The sequence below is a fragment of the Chanos chanos genome, chromosome 8 (genome assembly GCF_902362185.1).
Source record: "Chanos chanos chromosome 8, fChaCha1.1, whole genome shotgun sequence".
Taxonomy (NCBI): domain Eukaryota; kingdom Metazoa; phylum Chordata; class Actinopteri; order Gonorynchiformes; family Chanidae; genus Chanos; species Chanos chanos.
In genome coordinates, this window is record NC_044502.1 from 35,455,938 (window position 1) to 35,479,472 (window position 23,535).

A 23,535-nucleotide genomic window follows, 5' to 3' on the forward strand; every position below is an offset into this window, starting at 1 on the left:
CATGTAACAGAGGCATCTGGAGAGCTAATGCATGAACACATATAACTTTCCCTCTGATAAAAAAAAAGTCAACACAGACCTATGTGCACATGTTCCTCAAATGCTGAAAACATCTAACCACAGCATGAAAGTTCATCTCAAGCTATAATATATCAGTCTTTTTATATTTTACAAGTACAACAGTGATGCCAATTGACATTTTATGAGTTAGCATCTTATGTTGTAAGGATGAAATATTTGGTTCAATATATGTTAAATCAGTATAATTACGTGTAATCACTAGTACTAGTGAGTCCAGCAGTACTAGAGAGTAGCCTGCTGGACTGGAGTGGGATGGGAAACAAGCCCTGTTGTATATGGATTCAATTGCTGCCTCAGCACATTTGCCTATGTGGCTAATGGGTCAGTCCATCCATAACACTCAAACCTCTAGAGGGTTTTGTTCTTCGTTTCTCTGTAATTAGTGACATTTGCAAACCTTTTTTTTTTCTTTGACATGATCATTTGGGAGGCAGATGTTACTTAAAAAGTAAGCTGACACTGCAGCAGTGATGGTTTGGCATTCAGAAATGCTGGTCTTGCACACATGGTTTCAGTGTAAACACATAAGTGCTTAAAATGACAAGCTCCACCAATTATGAAAGATTTGTCACTTGGATGGTTGTGTGCATGTGTGAACAGAGCGACAAACAAGGTTTTTAACTCAATGAAATATAATCTGTAATATAATCATTGATATAATCCATGATACAAAAAAGTGCAGAAAAGAAACACTAATAATTAGAGCCAGTGCCTGCCGGAATATTGTTGTTATTTCATGTTGATGTCGCATGCCATTGTCATATTGATCCCACATTGTGTAACATAGTAAACATAGTAAATGTAGAAAAAAAGTAGGTACAGGTGTGGCACATGCCCTGTTCACTTCCTGCTGCTGCAAGAACACCTTGTATAGTGGCAGGCAAAGGACACCCACCCCTCTAAAGTCAGCATTTTCCAGTTACATGCTGTGAACAAAGTACATATCGAAAACCTTGTGACTTGAATATTATTTTCTCACAAAAAACTCATTCAGCTTCTAGAAAAGCAGACATACATACATACATATATACATACATACATAAGTCTTCTTTTAGCTGGCTGGACAAGGGTAATGATGGAGAAGTATGACAATATGTCCATGGAGACCATACTTTCAATGTCTCCCCCTAGCCTCATCATAATTCTGCAACCAAACTGCTGATTTAGTCACATTACAAACACACAAACTTTGACAAGATTGTTTGGAAAGTGCAGTCAGGCTGCAGCGCAAAAATTCTGATTTATTTAATTTGCATACAAATGAAATGTCCATTTGCAAAATATTTTTGGATCTGAAAACTATGACATGCCATTTGTGAACAGCTTAACCCACTGAAATCAGACTCGATGGACTTTAAAGTTACATTTTAAACATAAAAAAATGAAAGTGAAATTTAAGTTGCCTGCAGGGCAATTCCCAAACCATTTGACATGACCCTCCAACCACCCTCTACCATGACTGTAACCAGCTAATCCAGTGAATGATCGTAACTGTTACAGAAGAGCAATGAAAAATGCCACGACCTGTGTAATATTCTGTACACAATGATGTATTAACACTAAACTCATATCACCATATAATGGTTAATATCATGATAGCCACCCATTAATTAATCTTTTGGCGATGGCAAGCCCGTTAATGAATTCATTTGGCATATGATATTTCAAAGGCTGAAAATGAATGACATATACAAAACAAATCAAAACATAATTCTGATGAAAGGCATGATTAATGGTCATGTCATACATCTTTAATTTAAAGGGTTTTATACTGGCAATTAACGTTATGTTTTTGAGGATGTAACCTTGAGAATAGCTCAGTCATGGAAATTGGCATTATCACTTGTGATTTGTTTTTTGGTTTTTTTTTATTTGTTAACCTGACATGGTCTCCTTGTTCCTTGTTTTAAATATCAAAGAGCATTGAGGAAAAAAAATTCACAAAGCACCTTCCACATCCCTGCGTGTTATTCCACACAACCTGGCACAAATCCTGCATCTTATTACAGACAATCTAACATGGACAGGAACCTTAATGAAGGATTTGGTAATGTGTGTATTTACACTTGCATTAACCTGATTCCTAAAGCCATGTGACTGAAAAATGATCATTCTTGTTGACAGCTTGCCATCTCTCCTCATTTCCAAGTGATGGTCCAGGCATATTTCCACTCTGTTGGGATTAAACTGTTGAGGAAATGAGCTACCAGTCAATTTCCCAAATGAAAAACCAGGGGCTTGTTTTCCAGATCTTTTCTATAGGAGCCATTCTCATCTGTCTATTTGGACATGGTTGAGTACCAACACTAAAGAAGGATGACAGTGACAAAAAAAAAAAAAAACATTACCATGACATTGAAGAATCCTATAAATGACATCAATAATCAACAATATTTGCACAGCTCATTAGCCTTTAGTAATACATAAAATTACCACCTGTTATATACATTTTATAAACATATTAAATGCACATTAATAGGCTTCAATATATAAATATCTGGACTCAATATTTAAATGAATGTGTAATTTTCAGATTAACTGTATGTCATATATTTGAATAGGCATGAGAAAAAAAAGAATAAACAAATGAAAGAGTCATAATGTTCTTGCTCTTATAAATAACCCCAACGTTGGTCTACAGATATGGTCTTCATCATGGCTCATACACTATTTTAATGGTAAGGTAATTGAAAAAAACTATGTTGTAGCTGACAGACCAGGTAGAAACGTTATGATAAATCTGAAAAAAAAAAAAATAAAAAAAATAAAAAAAGCTAATGACTTTCTTCGCCATTCGTAGAGGTTCCATATTCTGAGAAACTCATTCAGATGTTCTTACAGTGCTCTCTAGTGGTTGAGAAAGGAATGAGAGGTCAGTGTCCACTCCTGATCTTCAATTTTCAACGAGAACATCTGATTTGACATACAGTTACTGTGTTTACTCACAGTTTATCGACTAGATAATCTATGGTACTTGTCATGGATATTGGTAGTAGTAATTATTCAACGCTTTTGTGGTTTCAAATTTCAAAAGTGCTCTGAATTTGCACGTGTTTGTATTTGTGTTCATCAGCATTGCCTTTGAGAAGTAATGTTTGTCCACAATGTCTGAATTGAGGACACATATTTCTCTATTCATGAATTTCATAATATGCTGGCCATAAAATTTCTGTGAACCATAAGAGTGCTTCAGAGTGGTTAGGAAGAGTTAGTGTGACCGGTCTGGTCTGTCACTGTTAGAATTCTGCGTTGTGTTGTATGAATGTATAGTGAGGCGACAATCTTTGGTTAACCAATCAGGGGGCAGCATTTATTCTTTCCTTTTTTTTTCCTTTAACAGCGTCCAACCGACCCTCTCCTCATTACAGCGTCCAGTCAAATGTGTGACAAACAAAAAACAACAGTACAGAACCTCACGCGATCGTCTATACAGGTATGTCTCTCTCCTCATTACAGCGTCCAGTCAACTGAGGAGAAACCCGCGAATTTACAAAGTAACGTCACGAGATGGTCAGAGGTCACACAACAAAATTACAAGAAACAAAATAAAAGCTCCCCAAAGGAAAAACATACATAAGCACATGTATACAAAAAAACAACAAAGAACAAAGTGCATACAGAAACTGAAAATGGATTATTGGTGAAATAAAATAAAAAAAACCTATTATATTTACACATCGGCTACATTAGCAAAGTTCAGTTTCTTGAACTAAACGTGTTTCAGCAGAAATGGCTCGGGCATTACTCCTCTGAGGACCTGACTGAAAACGTACAGAGAATCCCCCAGTGATCACTGATAAAAAGTCCACACATCAGCCTCTTCATGCCCTCCAGGGTCATTTTCTCCGGGGTGACCCGAGTGCCGTCTTTAGCTGACCGCATGTAAACGCGGTCAAAGCGCAAACGAGCGTCAAAGTCAACGTCTTTGTTATCATTGTTAACAGTATCCCAGGTGTACTTGCAGTCCTCAGGTTCCCCAAGCGTCTCCCAAACGTCAAAGATACCGTCCGGCACACCACCCAGTTTCTTTACCTGTCAGCATGGAAACAAAAACATAGCAGCTGAACTGTGGCTTCGTAACTGCAGACAGACAAACACGTACACACACACACACACACACACACACACACACATAAACACACACACACACACACCCTAATCACAATATTAAAAGATTAGATAGAGGTATGTACAATGTGATATGAGCTATTTAATCAGGTAAAATGGAGTGATGTAAATGTCAGATGGGAGAAACTGACCTCCTTGTCCCTCAGGTTAGTGTCACCTCCAAAGATGACAGTCTGGTCATCCGGCGCCTCTCTCATCCGCTTCCAGACCCTACGGAGCTGGTTCATACGCTCCTGTGAGCTGGCCTTGCAGCTCTCCAAGTGAGAGGTCATCACACACAGCTGGATACCTGAGAAAATCACCTGGACAACCACAGATAGTAACAGGGCAGAAGACCAGCACAGACTTAAATTTAGACAAAAAGGGAATCAAAAACATTCTTAAAAACAAAAAGGTGGTGGGTTTTTTGTGATAATGATGTCAACGTTAGATCTGTGTGTACATAAAACAAATTCTAATTATTCAGTAACACTCCTTAAGCACCCACAGCCCTATCTCTAACTGCTACACCAAGGGCTGCTAAAGGGATAAGAGGGTTGCTAGTTTCAGTCGTGAATTAAGATCCAAGGAACAGATCTGTAAATATAGAACTGCAGGTTCATAATCATAATCCAGAGACATTAAAAAAAAAATTAAAAATTTGCAATTTGGTGCCACAGCTCCTTCTCTAGCTGATAATTCATTACACAAGTGAAATCAAAAGCATGAATAAAAAGCAAGTATTACAGGTATTTTATCATGTAACAGGTAAATGCTCGACGGATTATCATCTCCTAACAATCAGAGTACATGAAACTGGAGCTCTCACATTTGCAATGAGCAGGTTCCTCCCCATCTCGGTGGTAGGGTATTTGACTATGTTGCTTTGGAGTAACTGCACTCTGGACTTTCTTAACAACATTCCAGTGAAGTAGCCCTCATCAGCTCCTGTAATTAAAATGTTTGCACCGACAGTTAGGGTTGCTTTTGTGGCTGTGGCCACACTTACTGTTCATTGACCCCTAACAAAGTATGAGCACTCTGAGATTAAATGTGTTAATTATTGTACAGTTAAATCTTCCAACCTGTCAAAATCTCGTAGTCTTTCATGACATGCTGTAAAATTCTCAGAGAGGGTTGAATGAGTTCTTGCAAAAGAATCACGTCTGGGCGAAGTCTTCAAAAAACAAGAGACGGCAAAAAAGCAAACATTTTTAGACCTGTCCCTCTGCTATCTTCTGCACATCTTTTAATGTTAATGTTTGCACCATGTGACAAAATACCAAGCAAAAGAATGCTAAGGAGTTATAGTTAAGTGTGACTGTTGGAGACACAAACCTATCCATTCACCTAAGGGCATATTACTAATGGCCTATATGCTCAGTGAACATACAATGCTGAGTAATAATGTTCACTTCAATTTCACTGAGAGCAATAACACAACATAAGTCTAACCTAAGTTTGGTTGAAGCTGTCAAAATTTGGTTCATCAAGATACTTCAAGATCATTCTTCACAGCCATTCTCTCATCAGTGCCCTATGATCATTTACTGAGTATGGGGAATGCACAACTGAAGTACATTTTTTTCTCCAAATTCTCTCTTTTCGGATTCACAGCACTCAAAAAATAATACTCACTTTCCCAAGCAGTAGAGCAGGCCTAGTGTACGTTCTTTAAATTCATCTCCATCAAGGCCATCAATATTCCAGGTGAGCACAGTGAGTTGATTTGGGTCTCCACTCAGATCCTTAAGAGTAGCCCCAACTGGTTGACCATCGGGAATCCACAGGTCCGCAGCTGACTCGGCTAGGTAAGCCTGTTTACATGCTGACAGGGTGATCGCCAGTGTCTGAGTGGATTTGGCCTCTGCAATGAGACCGTCGGGGTCTGTGCTGACTGTACCAGGGACAAATCAGTTTGAGTAGACTGATCACAGGTCTTTCGGGTAGGCCCATCAGAGGTGGGATGATTGGACTGGATAGATTGGTCATGGGTAAAGTGGTTGTATGCAGGCTGGGTAGGTTGCTCACAGTTGGACGTATCATGGATGGGCTGCAGAGAGTGATCATGAACAGCTTTGAAACTAGTAGACTGGCCATGAGTCTGCTTGTCTGAATTGTCATGAATGGTCAGGGGTTCTGCAGGCTTTGTGAACTGGTGTAAGGGAATCTGGGATGGAGAAGTAGCTGTCTTGGGCGCTGCATCTGTCGTCTTTGAACGCACTCTGCTTCTCCTTTTCTTTTGCCTTCCTGTCTTCATTGGACTATTCCCTTGAGCTATGTTACTCTCAAGAGATTTCCTGGTATCTCCATCACCTCTTGCTGGCAAGCAAGCCTCAGTGTGGCTGAGGATTGGAAATAATTGATGAACCAACGTTTGCTGGTATCATTTTCCACACCCTAAATCGCCTTTCATTCTATTCAACAAAAACTACTAAACTAAACAGGAATGTTTTGTGTTCCTTGTACTGAATAAAAAGCTATGTTATATTAAGCAACAGGGACACATTAAAAATGTCCCCAAATCTCTTAGACTGCACCATTTACTGGGGTATTAAATTGTACTCTTTGCATAGATTTTATCAGCTTGTTCAGTCAAAGGTTTAAATAAAGGTATAGTTAAAAGCTCCCAAGAGATTGCTTACCTTTCAGAATAGTCTGGTTTGCCATCCATTCTCAACAGTTGGAAATCTGTGAAAATGGCAACAGACCAAAGTGAGTCACTGTCAAAACTCTAAAGTAAAAACAAGGGTATTTTTCTCACTGCTATTCCTCCCCTTATTTAAGACCTCTCACTACACTGTTCTTGGAATGGGTGATTGTGGTGAAAAAACTTTATCCAACACACCACTCTTGTAAAGCTTTGTGTCTTTTTGTGCCTTAATTTGCTCACACACACACACACACATTTAGTGGACACTGTGGAAACATAACAAAGATCATGAGCATCTAAAACCAGGACTCAAGGCAACCACACCTTTGGTCACAGATAAGACAGCATGATTAATTTTATTTCTAATAATGCCTGAGTGGATGTATGTTTAGTATGTGTTTGACTGTAAGTGTGAAGCATCTGATATCAGATTGCCCATGCAGGGCACGCACACACACATGCGCGCACACACACACACACACACACACACATTTTTGCATTATTCATCATAATCTATTGCATTTCTTATGCATTTCTAATTCGTTAGATTGAGAGTCTCATCAGATTGTGTCAACAAAGCACAAGTTAGGTGTCTTATTTTAATTCTTATCAATAGCTCAAAGAAAAGTCACTAATTATCTCTATCTGATGACAAACCTACCCCCTATCCTGAAGTGCTACCAAAATTACTTTGGGAGTAACGCAAAAGGCAGCCTGAGCAAAAAACGACCGCTTACCTTCTTCTGTTCCTGTCTTCTCCTTGTCCTTTCGGCACTTAATTGATTTGACAAGTTATTACTACTTGATTAAATTAAGAGCGCTATTATTATAACGACGTAACCGTCTGTTGACAGTACCACAATGTTGACTTTACCCTGTCAGTGCGCTTATCCGTGAGTTTCGATTCTTCAGGTACCAACCACCAAAAAAATTAAATAAATAAATATTATGATTGGGCTAACCGTGGAACTTTACTATCCGCGTTTTCTGATTTGACAGTCTGCTGACGGTTACTCCCTCAGGACGAATCACCAATTTATTAATTTCTGTGTATGACAGACTACCCTCTTATAATGTCTAAACAGTCTTGTGACTTTCAGTGAAAAAAATTCTGACCTGTAGTCTAGTTTCGATTTTCCGAGTGCCATAAAACACATGCGCATCAACGCACCAGTAACACCAATCGTATTATTTAAAGTTAGAGATTTTATATATATACAGGGGTTGGCCAAAATAATGTAAACACCTTGCTAAATAACAGTTTTATTATTTAATATGGAATTGGTCCTCCTTTGGCAGCAGTAACTGCGTCAATGAGTCGAGGAGTAATCCTTAAAAAAAGGGGGCATCAAACGCACCTTCTGACACGGAATGTTCACAAACTTGGAAGTTTACTACACAGATCCAGTTTATAACTCATCCGAAACGGGCTTCACATCTAGTAAAAAACGTTAGACCGGCACAATGCTCACTTAATACGTCATGACAAAAACCTCCCAAGGAAACAAACGTTAGTTCTCTCTTTTCTCCTTCTCCTCGTCTCCACCCAATCCCCGTTTTCATTTCAAAATAAAAGCCCCTACACACTTTAAGTGCTACACAGCGGACAGTGGCTAAAGGAATTTTAATCCATTCCTGAAGCAAAACCTGTTCCAGCTCTTTCAGAGATGATAGTGGAGGGAAGTGGCTCCTTACTTGCTGCTCCAAAATATAACAGAGATTTTCGATTATATTAAGATCTGGTGATTGTGGGTGCCAATCCAAGTGTTCAACTTCACTGTGGTGCTCTTCATGCCAGTCTTTAACGATTTTAGCAGTGTGAATTGGCGCATTATCGTCTTGAAAGATGGCACCACCGTTTGGATAGAGTGTTTGGACCACTGGGTGAATTTGGTCACCCAAAATTGACAAATACTCTGTAGAGATAACGCTATCATGCAGTGCTAACACAGGACCAAGAGACTACCATGATACTGCGGCCCAAACCATCACATAACTTCCTCCATGCTTAATGGCTGGGGTCAGGCAATCAAAATCAAGGGCTACTTTTTGCTTCCTCCATATATAAATTCATCTTGAACAAGGAAAAAGCATAAGGGATGATTCGTCAGAGAAGATGACATTCTTCCACTGGTCCATTGTCCACTTTTAGGTGTTTTTCAACATTGATGGTGGGAAGAAAAGGTTTGGCAATGGCAGCCCTTCCATGGTTTCCAGTTGCATTGAGCTCTCGACGAGCTGTTTTGGTTGATACTCGGTTAACAAGATGTTGGTTTAGCTCTGCAGTCACTTTAGTAGCTGTGGTTCTGTGATTTTTTGACACAATGCGTTTTAGTGCTCTGCAGTCACGTTTACAGAGTTTTGTCTTCCGTCCAGAGTTATGCCTCCCAGAACTAGTTTTCCCTAGTTCTCAGCAACTCAGCAGTTTTTGTAACTGAAGCGCCAACCATTCACGCTCCAACAATTTTCCCTTCTTTGGAAGTCTGAAAGATCACACATTTTGACTTATACTAATATGCAGACCTCCACAGAAAGAAAAATCTTGGGTAATACATAAAGCACAGGACGTTGGCAGTGCATATATATAAGATTAACATATCACTGGGAATCGCATTAACGTCTAAAATGTCAGCAAATTTATAGGTCTTGAAACACCACGTTTCCATTATTTTGTCCAACCTCTGTACATATATATTCAGTGATGTTTATGGTTATAGATGTTTATTACTGGGTTTATGAAAACCATAAACCAATATTACATTTAAGTGTTCATAATTATTATAATAGTTTGTTTAAGAACACTTATATTAATGCTTTAATACCCTAAAATTAGAAGTGTAACAAAAACAAAAACAGGATTGTTACGCCTATTTCCACTTTTATTCAAATACAGACACACACACACACACACACACACGCACATATATATATGTGTGTGTGTGTGTGTGTGTGTGTGTGTGTGTGTGTGTGTATATATATATATATATGTGTGTGTGTGTGTGTGTGTGTGTGTGTGTATGTATGTATGTATATATATATATATATATATATATATACACACACACACACACACACACACACACACACACACATATATATATATATATATATATATATACACACACACATTCACACACACACCATTCATAGCAATAGTGGTAGTAGTAGTGTTGTTGTCATTTACTTCTCATTACAGCAGCTTGCAATAATTAATCTACGATTCTGTTACTCAAATGTTGAAACATTACAATCAGTGATGAAAGACTGCAGGCTATCGAGCTGGATAACGAAATACATGGCAATGTATGGTGGTAAACTGAACGAACTGCATCACAGTAACTATCCACGTGTCTTCCTGCGCCTTCCCTATGTCATTAGCCGGCACTCCCTCCTGCAGACGAAGCACCTAGAACTGCCATCCCATCCCACAATATTACTGACGTTTGGCTGTTGTTTACTCCGTCTAACTGCAGTACAAGCAGACGTATATTCCTGTCATAATGAATGCCTGCGGCCAGTTGTGGGGAACCATGCCTTTTTTTAACGGATGATGGGAAATGCTATCATCTCATCGCAAGGAGGATACTGGCGCATCCATAAGCTTCCATCAGCCTCGTCGCCGTCCGTCTCTAAAGATAACGTCAGTGGAAACGTTTGTCTGAACGGTTTGCTGGACTAGTGGTTCTCTGTTAAAGAAAGGAATCCCCTTTGAAAATAAACGAAGATTGTGGTAAGTTTTGCACTGTTAGGGCTTATTAGAATCGTTCGCTGTGGGCTTTTTTTGTATATGCAAGCAGTAACCCCCGCGACAACTAGGGATAATAAAGTTGCGTTATTATGATGTTTACTCTGCCCATGTTAATGAAAGGCCGTTCTCCGTCTGTTCGCCGGATTTCTTAATCTACACTGGTTTACTGTAGGCCTTCTCATTAGTATTTACCTCATATAACCTCTGCGAGGTAGCGTGGTTCTGAATGGCTTGTTGCTATGAGAGAAGTACAGTGAGTTTTCCTCGTGTGTTACCCGGGATGTGTCAGTCTCCTGGCGTTTGCCAGCATTTTCTCCTTCAGGATGCATCGCCAGTTTGTTGATTCCTGATTGACAAATAACTTTCATGTGACATCTAAATAGCCGCATTATGAGCTTGATCTTTAAAGGAGATTTTTTTGTTGTTGTTTTACTGTAATTAGTTATGGGGCTTTTCAGACAGCTGCTGTCTTTTCTTGTCAGTCCATCTGTCAGGGGACAAAGAGATGCCATGTCATCTTTGCTAAGGTGGCAGTTAATTGGGCACAAAGCACTCATTTCATTTGTCCATTTCAGTGCGGGTCTTTTTTGCAGTGTGGATACATGCTTTTTTGAACCACATAGTAATGATACACTTGAGACACGTAGTGATGATACACATATTAATGAGGAGTTACACATTTCTCAGAACATAGTGATGTGTTTAAGAGTATGCTGCTAAAGTTACAGCAAAAAAATCAACAACTATTGTATACTTATCCCCTATGTTATCCCCATTCTACACTATGTTTTCTGACAACCTACGTGCTGTTATGTAGTTTTCAAAGACCTTTTTACTCCAACTGGTCTGAGACTGTATTTTATCACTGCACATTTCAAATGTCTTGCTGTCCCGGAGCAGTGGTGTTGAATGACTGAGAAAAATGTTGGTTGGTTGGTTGGTTAGTCTGTTGGTTGGTTTTGTTTTGTTGGACCCTTCTTCAGAGCGGCGCATTGTGAAAGAGTGGAAAATCTGCAGGCTTCATCCCTGTGAACGAACCTCGGTGGCACCATGAAAGTGAGACTCTTTGTCATCATCATTTCATCTCTGTACCTACATAGCCCTCAAGGTGAGAACATCTTTTAAATATAGCTGTTCTGCATATGTGATGTGTTCTGAGTATGGAGTATGTTGCTGCTCATCCTTTGTAAAAAGAAATCCATCGGAATGTGTGTAAGTTTATTTTTATAGTCATTCAGAGCATGTCTGTTTAAAGCAGTTACAGAGGCATTATTGTACTGTTTACCAGTGTACTGACTGCTGATTAAGCATCTCCTCAGAGTTACAGCGCAAACACACACACACACAAACACACACACACACACACACACACACACACACACAGCATCGCATCCTGTGCTCATGACTACACTCAGTCCTACAAATGAAGTAGGCCTAAGAACCCCTGCAGATGAAAACTATACTTACACATTTAACTGTTTTAATTTCATGAAGAGATTTTTTGACAGTACACCCATAGCGTATTGGACTCTGAATAATTGATGGAGGTTTAGTGCTTTAACTGATGTAGCCATCTGGTTAATGCTTGGTTTCCCTACACAGAATGCTGCAGGCTAGCCACTGATCACAGTGGGAACTGATATGTGTCTACTGATGAAAAACTGTATTTGCTGACCTGTATTTAAAAATGAAGTACCTAGGATTTTGTTTGTACAACCAAGACCACTGCAAAATCGTGCAAGCTTGGTACTTTTGAAGTATTTTGAAGAAACACTGCGTTTCTAGCCTAGGGAGATTTCTGGTCAATTGAGATCAGATCAGGATTTCTGTTTTGTGAAATACTAGGTCAGTTGGTCATAAATCAGCAGGTTATCTGTACTCTGTGTCCTTTGCACCTATGCTCTCTTTCCTGAAGTTGCACTGGCTGGGCAGTGCTGGCAAGCAGCTACCTACCCAGAGACCATCATTTCCCCAGACCTGAAGACCAGCAGTATCCTGCGGGTACCAGAGGTGGTGTCTCTGGCCCAGTGTGCAGGAGCGTGCTGTGACCTCCTGGGTTGTGACTTGGCCTGGTTTTCTGAGCGCCGTTGCTATGTGCTCAGCTGCCATCGAAAAGAGAATTGCCAGCCCAAGAAAAGACCAGGCAGGGACTCCCTCATAGCCTTTGTGCAGCGTGGCCCGCCGCAAACCATGGTGCTGCAGTCACTTGTCCGGGGAGAGCCCTATCCCAACCACTGGCGGTCACTTCCCAAACACAGAGGGCTGGAGGACCCCCTGAAGGATCTGGCCCTGTTGAACAGTCTTCAGGATTTTGACAACCCTGACATGGAATATGCTGAAAGCTACAGGGCAGGGGGCGATGAATTTATCAAAGGGAAAGATGACTCAAAGGCAGAACCAGAGGAGAGCTTCAGGCTCCCTGATTGGACGAGAGCTCAGAGTAAAGAGGAATTTAACCTATCAAAAACGGAGGGAGACCAGGAGAAATTCTCTATCCTGAAGCCTTTTGAGAGCATCCATCTCCAGGTCAGTCCCTCTTCAGGATTGACGGAGGAAAGCAGAGCATCTCCCAGTACACCAGACCCCTCTATCAGGCCCTCATCAACTGTTCCAGTTACCCTGCTGATTGTGAGTGTTAGCTCTGAGTTGATAATGCACACCACCACCATGCTATGTCTCCCAAAGATTGTAACTTAGGAACCTAAAACAAAGTCCATTGTCCATGGTGAACTAAGTGTAATTAGTTTGTTTACCTAAACGACATAAGGGCAGTGACTTACTAAAGGTGCATTTAAACTGTATTTCAGCAAATTGCTTCAGGGAAACCAATGGCCCACAAATCAGGAACCTCTGTATTTTGCAGATGTAGCTATTTTGTTGCGAATGTTTTTCTCTTCAGAAATTTTTACATAAGAAAGCGAATGAAAGGCCCAACTCCACGTTTTCTTGTTGAGAACTAAAGATAAAGAAACCACAGACAACATCTCCACTGCTGTGACACTTGTTTACTTTGCTGTGGGCTGACAATTCATGATAGAATAGCAGTGACTAATAGTAGCTCTATGTAATGTATCATACAAAGCAGGACGCTATTTCAAATGTCCTGATTTAATAGAGATGCATAACAGATTTTTCTGCCTCTCAACAGTCTTTTTGTTCCCTTCATCTGTGCCAGTGGGTGGATCAGTCATTCTTACATTCTGACTGTCCTTCATGTGGTCTTTGAGGGAAAAAAAAATCTCTTCTTTCTGAATAAATAATAGATCCCACAGCATGTGCTCATGCAGTGGCAGTTTGCTAGATGCTAAAACTAACTGTAACAGACTTGGGCTTCACTGTTTATGTAGGATGAACATCCACAGAACGTCTCAGCTACAAGCACAGAGCCGACAACTCTCCTACAGACAGTTGCTGTTGAGTCAGCTGAACTACACAGACCCAGCACATTTCCCTCCTCTCTACCCCATCTAAGAGCCACTCCGCCAACCACCTCTGTTCAGCCAGGTACTGCTATGAAAGCACCAATCACGGTGCAACTCTGTTTATGTATGTTTCAGTGTGGGAAAAGTCATACACTTTCTACTTTTTTTCATTGTTACATTTCAATATGTTTTAGCAAGAGCCTTGAGCGTGTCCATTGGAAACCCTGTAGATGTAACCCTACCAGAAGACACTGTGGAGCTTTCTGCTAAAGTGAGCCCTGAGCCTCAGGCAGGTATGGTCACATACCAGACATTTCCTTTAGCTAATCTGTGGCAAACCTGACAAGGATTTGGATTGTTATCCTTTATAGTCCCCCAACAAAGAATGCACTATAAATGTGTTATTTGTCTCTGTCTTTTAGAAGATACGTACACATTTGAATGGAATTTAATCAGCTCGTCAAATAACCACCAGATGGTGATGGAGGGCAAGCACAACAAGTCTGTCACAGTGTCAGCGGTAAATATTGGGTCTTTTTTCTTTGTTGCCTGCATTGTTGCTATATACGCAGAATTTATTAAACATCCTAAATTCATGTTAGTTTTGTTTTAGTCTACATGGTAAAAGGTTATTTCAGATGATATAACTTTCAGAGGAGAAATTTCATAATTGTGTAATTTCATAATTTTCTAATTTGCATTCAGCCATGGGGAAGTCTGAAATAGAATTTGCTCGTAAGGGTGTTTTGTTTCTGTGTTTTCTTTTGATAGCTGTCTGCAGGCACGTATGTGCTAAAAGTGAGCGTCAGGGGGGAGCAAGCATATGGTGAGAACACTGTAAACATCACAGTGCACCCTGGTAAGCATAGCTTACTTTTATTACTCCCACTGTTTTTGATAAACGCACACACACATCAGTCTAGTGTTGCACATCCTTACCGTTTTGCCGTCTACAGCAACGAGTGAGAACAGGCCTCCAAAAGCCATCGCCCTCCCTGAGACCCAGGATGCGTCTCCCCCTGCCAGCTCCGTCGTCATTAACGGCAGCCGTATGTTTTTTTTCTCTGTCATTTCTCTTTGCATCAGGCATAATTTAAACTTTTTGCTTCATTGCAAAGTGTCAGTCACACAGTGATGTTTAAAAAAACGGAATGGGTTTCTGTTAACTTGTGCGGAATGTATATTGAAAGGTGTTTGTGTTTTGTTGGTCCATCCCCTTACAGAAAGCGCGGCAGATACTGGGATTGTGAACTACCTGTGGGAACAGGTCGAGGGTCCGTCATGGGAGGATGGGGTGTCTGTGGACACACCAGTACTCTATCTCCACAGTCTGCTTCCTGGCAACTACACCTTCAAGTATGAGCATTGTACTTTGGATTTAAGTTTGCTAATAACACCACCCGGTCTGTTAAATTGCGTGTTGTTCTATTGGAGGAGGAGATGAGGTGTAGACACACTACACCTCTGGTTACACATTTGTATCATATCTAACCCCTCTCAATATACTCTACCAAATGTTTAATCAGTACCATCAGTGACGGACATCCTGTTTTGAGGACAGTAAAAAAGTCTCCGGTAGATAATTTGCCCTCTGAGAGCAGTTTAATCTGGTCTGACCTCATTAAGTAACAGGCACTCGGTGTACTGTCCTGATTTCTGTCATCCTGTTTCTTGTAGGCTGACGGTGACTGATTCTGATGGGCAGACTGATGCTACCACAGCACAGGTTAGAATCACCGAACCAACTGATGATCCTCCAGTGGCCGATGCAGGCCCTGACCAAGTCATCACCCTACCCCTCAATCACCTCACTCTACATGGCAATCAGAGTACTGATGATCACTCCATCAACAGCTATATGTGGAGCCTCCATCCAAGCAGCCAAACTAAAGAAGTGACCATGCAGGTGAATGATTTACAATATCTCAATAGGTAGTATCACTGGAAAGAGACTTGGTACAGCACTCACCTTCAGTAAGTGTCCTGTGTGTCAAATACTCTGGTATGTGTTTGTGTTGTGTTGTGGATTGATGCTCTCTTTTTCTGTGTGGTTCTCAGGGTGTGAGAACAGCATTCCTGCAGCTTTCTGGTCTCCAGGAAGGTGTGTATGTCTTTCAACTGACTGTCACTGACTCCAGCATCCAACAGGACTCATGCACAGTTACTGTTACTGTTCTGCCAGGTAAACAAACATACACATAAACACATATCCTCATAAAGGTATGTCTCAAAAACAAAGGTAACAAACACAGCCACAATTGGAAACAGGCAAGCCTGTAGTTTATAGCTCACATTAATAGACGTTAGTGTTTATTCATGACTCACCAGAAAAGACTGTGATAGGAAAAAGGCTGAGGGCTGAGTAATTGGTTACAGTAAATAGATAAAACCTGAAAGGTTTGTTGGAGAGATGACATGAATACATTATACTAAATTAAACTGTGTTTTCTTTTGTCCTCCCGTAGAGAACAGACCTCCCGTGGCAGTGGTTGGGCCAGACAGGCAGCTTGTTCTCCCTGACAGCAGTATCACACTGAATGGCACTGGCAGCACTGATGATCAAGCCATCACCAGTTTCCGCTGGGACATCATTAGGTATCCATTAGACCAACACGTGAAGCTCTGTTGGGATTCTCAACGTAGCATTAGTGAACCTTTCTTGTTTAAACAAAGGTTTCACAACTGGTTGTCAGTGAATTGGTCATATTATCAAATGGCATGTTTGAATTTTCTAGTGGACCTCCTGGTGCAAAAATCAAGGATGCCAATAAGCCAGTAGCTACAGTAACAGGTCTCAGAGTGGGAAGTCACAAATTCAGGCTTACTGTGCAAGACCAGCAAGGGGCAGAGGCCAGTGCACTACTGACCGTAACAGTGAAAGAGGGTGAGAATCAACGAGAATCAACACTCAGCTGCAGCTACACTGTCTATGAATGTGTTCATTTATTTTGCTTTTTATACTGTTCATTGCTGAGATATTTATGGTCTTTTTGAACAGCCCTTCTGTCTGGATCTTGTGTTCATTATTCCCCAGCCAAAAGTCTACCTCTTGTAGCTCATGCCAGTGGTAGTCACACGCTGACGCTGCCTAACAATTCACTGGTGTTGAGGGGTTCAGTTTCCAACAGCGCTTCCAACAACGTGTCCTTCCTGTGGGTCAGAGACGAGCAGAGTCCTGCCGCAGGGGTGAGTGGGGTTCTGGAATTTCCGTGTGCTCTCTGTAGTGGCTCAGCCTCTAGTGACTTATTATCTCTCTCTTTATTTCTTTCTCTCTCCAAACCTGTCTTCACGAGCAGGATATCCTCTATGGCTCAGACCACCAGGCCTCCCTCTACCTAGCTAACCTGGTGGAGGGCACCTACTTGTTCCAGCTACGGGTGACTGACACCAAGGGGCGATCAAGTGTTGCAACGGCCACTGTGGAAGTGCGTCCTGGTAGGATATTGCTTGCCTCATGTGACCCTATTTCAGAGAACAAAAGCTTGTGCAGTATGCTGTTCAGTGAGGCAAACTGTATTCTACAGAGGACATTGTAGCACGTCAGATTTAAAGAAGGATTTGTCATTTGTATTACATTCTGCTAGCAAAAGTTGGTTAAAAAAATCTTCATTTTATTCACTTTTGTCTGGGTGTAAGTTTTACGAGGTGGTTTGTTTGCTGACTGTTAGTGTTGTCTGACACTGCGTTCAGAGGTGTGATCTCAGGGCCTGTGTGTGTATTGTGAAGCAGGTGATCTCACAGCATGTGTCTTTTTGTCGTGTCTGGCGGTAGACCCGCGCGAGAGAGAGGAGGTGGAGCTTGAACTGCAAGTGGGAGTGGCTCAGGTTAGTCATCAGCAGAAGGACACGGTGGTGAGACAGCTGGCAGCTCTGCTGCATGTACTGGAAACGGATATTGCCCTGAAAGGCCTGCATGGGCAATCTGATATCAGGTGCTTCACACTTCCAGTCAAATACTCACTAAACATGCATACACTCTGGCGTTATTAGACATAAAATTAGTCATGCCCTCTTGTCTGTGGCCAAAGGTGTGGTTGCCTTGAGTTCTGGTTTTAGATGCTCATGATCTTTGTTGTGTTTCCACAGTGTCCACTAAATGTGTGTGTGTGTGTGTGTGTGTGTGTGTGTGTGTGTGTGTGTGTGTGTGTGCGTGCAGCACAGTGTGGAGGTTCTCTGTGCAGGGTCCAGATGGTATAATCCCCGGCCCCAAACTGGCTCGTTTGCTTAGGAACCAGCTCCTGACAGGGAAAAGTGATTTCCTGCTTTTTAAAGTGCTCAGAGTAAACACAGTCAGTAAGTTTGCCAGTATATGTTTTATTGTCACCACACCACAGTTAATTAACTGTGTAAAATGCTGAATAAATTACGTTTATTTAAAAGATGGTACTGAAAAGATGTATTGACCCATGTTCAGCATATTGTTTTAAGAGAATACAGTTTGATTTGAGTCCCTTCATAATATTCTCTTCTTAATGTAGTGTGCATGCTACTTTGCTCTGGACACGGCCAGTGTGACCCCATCACCAGGAGCTGTTCCTGTGACCCTTTGTGGATGGAGAACCCAGTCCGGAAGTTTCTCGCTGATGGCGAGAGCAATTGTGGTGAGCATTTTTCCCTCACCTCAAATGTTGAAGTTAGGTATACAGCAAACTTTCTCTTCTTTACACATGATCAGTACATTCATCACTTATGATCTTCAGTTCATCATTTATCAATTAAACTGTATATTTAAGATAAAACATTGGTTTGATTTTGCTGCCATGAGAAATGAGTGAGTGCAATAAACGCAAATTGTGTAAATGCACTGATCATCAAGCAAAAACAGGAAGGCACAGTAAGGAATGTTCTGGAAAAAGTTTGTTTCACTCTCTGTCCTCCGTTACAGACTGGAGTGTGCTGTATGTGACAGTGACATGTTTCGTGCTCATTGTCCTTGTCCTGTCAGTGGGCTGGGCATGTATCTGTTGCTGGAAAAGGTACTGACGTCCTGGTCTCTGGTCACATCTCAATCAGACAAGGAACCAGATGTGTGAACAGCTAATAACAAGTTATTGGTTTCATTTTGGATGTTACAGACAGTATTAAAGAGTATAATTATTACATAAGTGTGGGACTGAGAAGTACTCCATTTGTTAATTGTAGTCTCACAAGGAAAGTGAATACTTGAATATTGAAAGATAAAAATTAATATGCAACAACGTCTTTGAATCTGTAGAGGGAGACGCACAAAAGTGAGGAAGAAAACCAAGTACACTATACTTGACAACATGGATGAACAGGAGAAGATGGAGCTGCGGCCAAAATACAGTGAGAGCTGCTATAATTATCACATATATACGTACATATAAATAATTACTACACGTACTGTAATAGCTACAGTTCCTTTCAGAGTGTCAGACATGTTAGAATACAGCTAGAGTAACAGCGATTACAATGTTAACATGTAATTACTCAGCCATTGACTTAAAAGTGCGAAAATAAAGAAATCTGGAGGAAAACTTTGAAATGTAGACAGATGTATTGAGTGCTATGTCTGTGTGTGTGTCTGTGTCTGTGTGTGTGTCTGTGTCTGTGTGTGTGTGTGTGTGTGTGTGTGTGTGTGTGTGTGTGTGTGTATGTGGGTGTGTGCTTGCACGTGCTTGCGTGTGTGTCCCACAGACATCAAACACAGGAGCACAGAGCACAACTCCAGTCTAATGATGTCTGAGTCAGAGTTTGACAGTGAGCAAGACATTGTCTACAGCTATGAGAGGACAGACAGGGCCAGAAATCGTGCCAACGGTGCAGCCAAAAGCAGAGATGCATTCAGCCTAAGACCTGTGGATGGGTGAGACTCAGGGGCCTTTTTTTTTAAAAAAAGAGAGTTGTTTTGTGATCTACGGTGGCTCATGAGGGCCACCCCGGGGACTGGTTCCTCAGACCGGTTTAGTCTATGTCTATGCCTTGCTGCTTTTTGTGAATATAGACTGTTGAGTGTAAATAGTTCTGATCTTATGCACATCCAACCGTTTGTTCACTTCTATGATTGATCCTCCATAGCAGCAGATTGCATATCTGAAAATGAGTGTGCATCTAAATAGTATTTTTTTTTTTTTTCAATGAAGCTTTTTTCCCTTCAAATGGTTTTATTTGGTTTAAAGCGCATGTAATGAAAATGTCAATACAGTTTTCCTGTAAGAGGTCAATCAGTTCTTGCACAGCAATATTTGTCTTTATGATGAATTATGGCCTCTCAATTTTACTTTTTAATATGGCTGTCAAGGGACTACGTGTGATTCATCAGGAATTCTATGGAGAGCTGACGAGGGAGCATGGAAGGGTGTTCTTAATTACCCAGAGTAACTGCAGTATAAAAGACATAGACACACGTTCCTTAGTTTGGTACTATTAGATATGATCTTACAGCCATGCTTTATGCATCCTGAGTCCATGAGTTTGTGTCTTGTGGGTTTATACCTTGTGGCTTTTGTTTACCTATATAAATACATATACGTATGTATGTGTGTGTGTGTGTGTGTGCGTGTGTGTGCGTGTGTGTAATGGCAAGCTATCTTCAATTTGTTACTACGATGTAATATTTTGTGGCAACATGATCCTCTGACATGGACCTTTAATGGAAAATTAGAGGCAGTTTGTAGTGTGTCTACAGTGGCTCAAGCTACTGTCACTCAGTTGAAATTTCTAATTAAAATGAATCTAAATCTGTCTTTGTTCAGTGCTTGATGCCTGTTAGTGCTGACAGCCCCTAGTCTCTTAATACTAGTGACTTTGGAAATGTCTTTACACGACATTGCAAATCTAAAATAGAATCAGTCATTTGCATTTTAATTCAAGCTATTTGTTAGAGTTTCGCTCAGTGTTCAGATAATGGCCACTTACATCCCCTGTTAGTTTCGGTAACCATAGTTACAAGGAAATGGTCTCAAAATCATTCATTCTGTCATAGAGAAACTCATGGTCACAATTTTTTGGATAGCACGCACACAATGTATTATGTATCCATGACAATGTCATGACCTCAACAGAGTACCTAGAAGTATGGAGCCCAAATCTCAAGAAGTCCTTCCCATGCCATCCTAACTTGGGGAGCCCAAGATGCATAAAGTGTGGCCATCAGATAACTTCTCCATGTCCCTTAACTGCTTCCATAAAAATGCATTATTGTGAACTACTGAAAACGACTGCTTTATTTCATTAAAAGAATTTATATTTGGGCATTCTCTGCTTACATTTAACATCACATCACATATGCAGTGCAATTCACTGCATCTTGTCACTGTTTGTATGTTTAGAGTGAATAATTGGTTTTTAGCGTTCAGCACTTAACTAGATTATATGCTAGTTTTGTGGGATCAGTTTATCATTTTATCATTCAGCCTCTACACTGAGAGCCGACTCACTGCAGCACACTTTTAGAAAAAAAGGGTACTGACTTGAACCATATGGAGTTCTATGGCTTCTCTCCATAGAACCTTTATTGGTTTCTGGTAAACGTTCTGCATAAATTCTTTTCAGAGGCTTCTTCCAAGACTGCTGCCGAGGGTAACAACTAGAACTGTAAATAAGGGATTTACCAAGAAACTTATAATGTTCTAAGCATAACATACAGAACTTCTGGATGTTCTGCTTTGAACATTATGAACCCACCTGGGAATTTTACTAAGACCCCTTATGTGCGCTGAGATTCCACCTAGAGCCCACACGGAGTGTTGTACTATCAACAACCCTTTTATGCTGTGCAAGTTTTATCCAGTACCTTATTAAATCTCCTTTATCATGTATTTTGGCCATTTAGTCTCATTTAATTGTCTTTGTCACAATCACAGTTAATACAGCACAAGCCTTACAGTTGTACTGACATCCTTTTTTCATTTCAAAATCAGGGTTTTCTTTGTTGTTTTTTCTTGATTATTTACATCACTTAATATTGCGTTATCATGTTAGATAAATTTAACATATGAGTGTATGAAAATAATCTGTCTCTGCAGGGGACTCTTTTTGGCTCATAAGCTCCTCTTCTAGATGCTTAAGTTAAAATGGTCAAAACAAACAAAGGTGTTTCTGTGTGGCACAGTTGGTAAATGCACAGGACTGTCATTATTAAGGTTGGGAATTCAGTGATGTCCAGTGATCACACCACTCACATGTGAAGCAGATAAGCACCATGTGTACTGTATACTCAGCAGCTCTGTGAAAAATCATGTTATATTACACCAATTAAATTTGTAATACATTGAAAATCAGGAGTAATTCAAACATAAGGGCTACAGTATACAAATGTTAATCCCTGCCTCTTTGCTGGTGCCACTATGTCAGAACGTACAATACCTACACACACTCTAACTCTAATCTAAAACTCTGGAGGCATGGGATAAAAAATTAACAATTACAGTCAGAGCCTTTTTAGTAGATACACACATTGCATTGCCTAAAATTATGGTTAAGATTTAATCTATGGCAGAAAACAAAAATAGATTCATGTAAAATGAATTAATTAAGTTTAAAACAGGTAAAGGTTGGAGCCATTGAGCGTGCTGACATTACTCAAATGCCTATTTTCAAATTGTTCTGAAATAGTTTTTCAAGTTACTGAACATTTATTGACACTGAATTTGAAATACAAGTCATATTTGAAAGGAAGTCAAACAACAATTCACAATGAAAAATGTTTGTTGGAATGGAAATATTATGTCTTCTATGTATCTCTCTACCCAAACTTTCTTTCCAAATAAGGACCATTAATTCCACGAGTACAGCTAAATCACTTCCGATAAGAGTTCAGTGCAGTAGTAAGGTCAGAAACAACCAGGTTTGTCTCACACAAACAGACATGTGGATATATTTGATAACTGTAGTCCTTTGAGAGGATTCATTTTTACATTACGTGTGTGAATTTTCATACTACAATATGTGATTTCAGGCTTAACATTACCTTTCTGTAAGGACTGACCACATCAGGTTGTGTCAAAATAATAGTTTGAAGGCACTTCATCGAAACTTAATTGAAGCTATAATTGCTTCACCACAGCTTCAATGTGATTTCTGCCAAAAAAGAAATTTTGTGCCGTTATGATTTCATTTCCTGCCGTCCGTCTGAGAAGGACTCGAGCGATAGCATCCTTAACCTGGCTGTTAAATCCAGCCCAGCCTAAGCCACTGATGTGGATGACATCAAAGAGCACTTATGGGTTGAAGAAGTGGTATTTGCTCAAGTGACCAGAGATGGATTTGACAGTTCTTTTAAAGAACTGACAAATAAATATAATAACTTTAAACAAAGGTTTTGGGGGGAGGTAATAAAAAAAGGAAAAATTCTAGTCAAAAATATTCGCTGCTTTCCTTTTCCTGGTACTAGCATAGCAATGGAACCGACCTAAAGTCACTCTACCTATGCCCTGTCACATGGACAACTGCTCAGCTTCAGAATTTTTGTTACCAAAAAAAAAAAAAAGACTCTACTCATATTATAAATAGCAATGCACATGCAATGCACAGTGCTTCCGTACATGATTTGTACATAACCCA

General features: G+C 40.4%; 2 protein-coding genes across 2 annotated transcripts; one reads left to right on the top strand and one right to left on the bottom strand.

The window, feature by feature from the left end:
* Positions 1 to 3,822: 3,822 nt before the first annotated feature.
* Positions 3,823 to 6,917, bottom strand: tdp2a (tyrosyl-DNA phosphodiesterase 2a). The gene is made up of 7 exons (XM_030783140.1): positions 6,834 to 6,917; positions 6,220 to 6,533; positions 5,827 to 6,085; positions 5,274 to 5,365; positions 5,018 to 5,136; positions 4,341 to 4,511; positions 3,823 to 4,113 (listed from the first exon to the last, which is right to left on the bottom strand). Exons 1-7 carry the CDS (start codon positions 6,860 to 6,862, stop codon positions 3,823 to 3,825), a joined length of 1,275 nt encoding a protein of 424 aa, XP_030639000.1. The 5' UTR covers positions 6,863 to 6,917.
* Positions 6,918 to 10,391: 3,474 nt separating this feature from the next.
* On the top strand, positions 10,392 to 19,841 carry kiaa0319 (KIAA0319 ortholog). Its single transcript, XM_030783141.1, has 21 exons — positions 10,392 to 10,481; positions 11,690 to 11,697; positions 12,458 to 13,217; positions 13,937 to 14,093; positions 14,206 to 14,304; positions 14,434 to 14,531; positions 14,783 to 14,870; positions 14,968 to 15,060; positions 15,235 to 15,367; positions 15,689 to 15,917; positions 16,070 to 16,193; positions 16,477 to 16,606; positions 16,747 to 16,895; positions 17,046 to 17,197; positions 17,308 to 17,446; positions 17,783 to 17,942; positions 18,167 to 18,303; positions 18,489 to 18,611; positions 18,896 to 18,986; positions 19,226 to 19,317; positions 19,669 to 19,841. The coding sequence occupies exons 1-21, from the start codon at positions 10,392 to 10,394 to the stop codon at positions 19,839 to 19,841; spliced, it is 3,225 nt and encodes a 1,074-aa protein (XP_030639001.1).
* The last annotated feature ends 3,694 nt before the right edge of the window (positions 19,842 to 23,535 follow it).

Bases quoted from the DNA above. Each gene is read 5' to 3' on its own strand.
- tdp2a (XM_030783140.1), bottom strand. From the start codon at position 6,862: ATGGATGGCAAACCAGACTATTCTGAAAG. The intron at 6,534-6,833 runs GTAAGCAATCTC...TCCAATCCTCAG, and splicing joins AAACCAGACTATTCTGAAAG to CCACACTGAGGCTTGCTTGC. The intron at 4,114-4,340 runs GTCAGTTTCTCC...CCATGCTGACAG, and splicing joins CTAACCTGAGGGACAAGGAG to GTAAAGAAACTGGGTGGTGT.
- kiaa0319 (XM_030783141.1), top strand. From the start codon at position 10,392: ATGGGAAATGCTATCATCTCATCGCAAGGAGGATACTGGCGCATCCAT. The intron at 13,218-13,936 runs GTGAGTGTTAGC...CTGTTTATGTAG, and splicing joins TTCCAGTTACCCTGCTGATT to GATGAACATCCACAGAACGT. The intron at 15,368-15,688 runs GTATGAGCATTG...TGTTTCTTGTAG, and splicing joins CCTGGCAACTACACCTTCAA to GCTGACGGTGACTGATTCTG.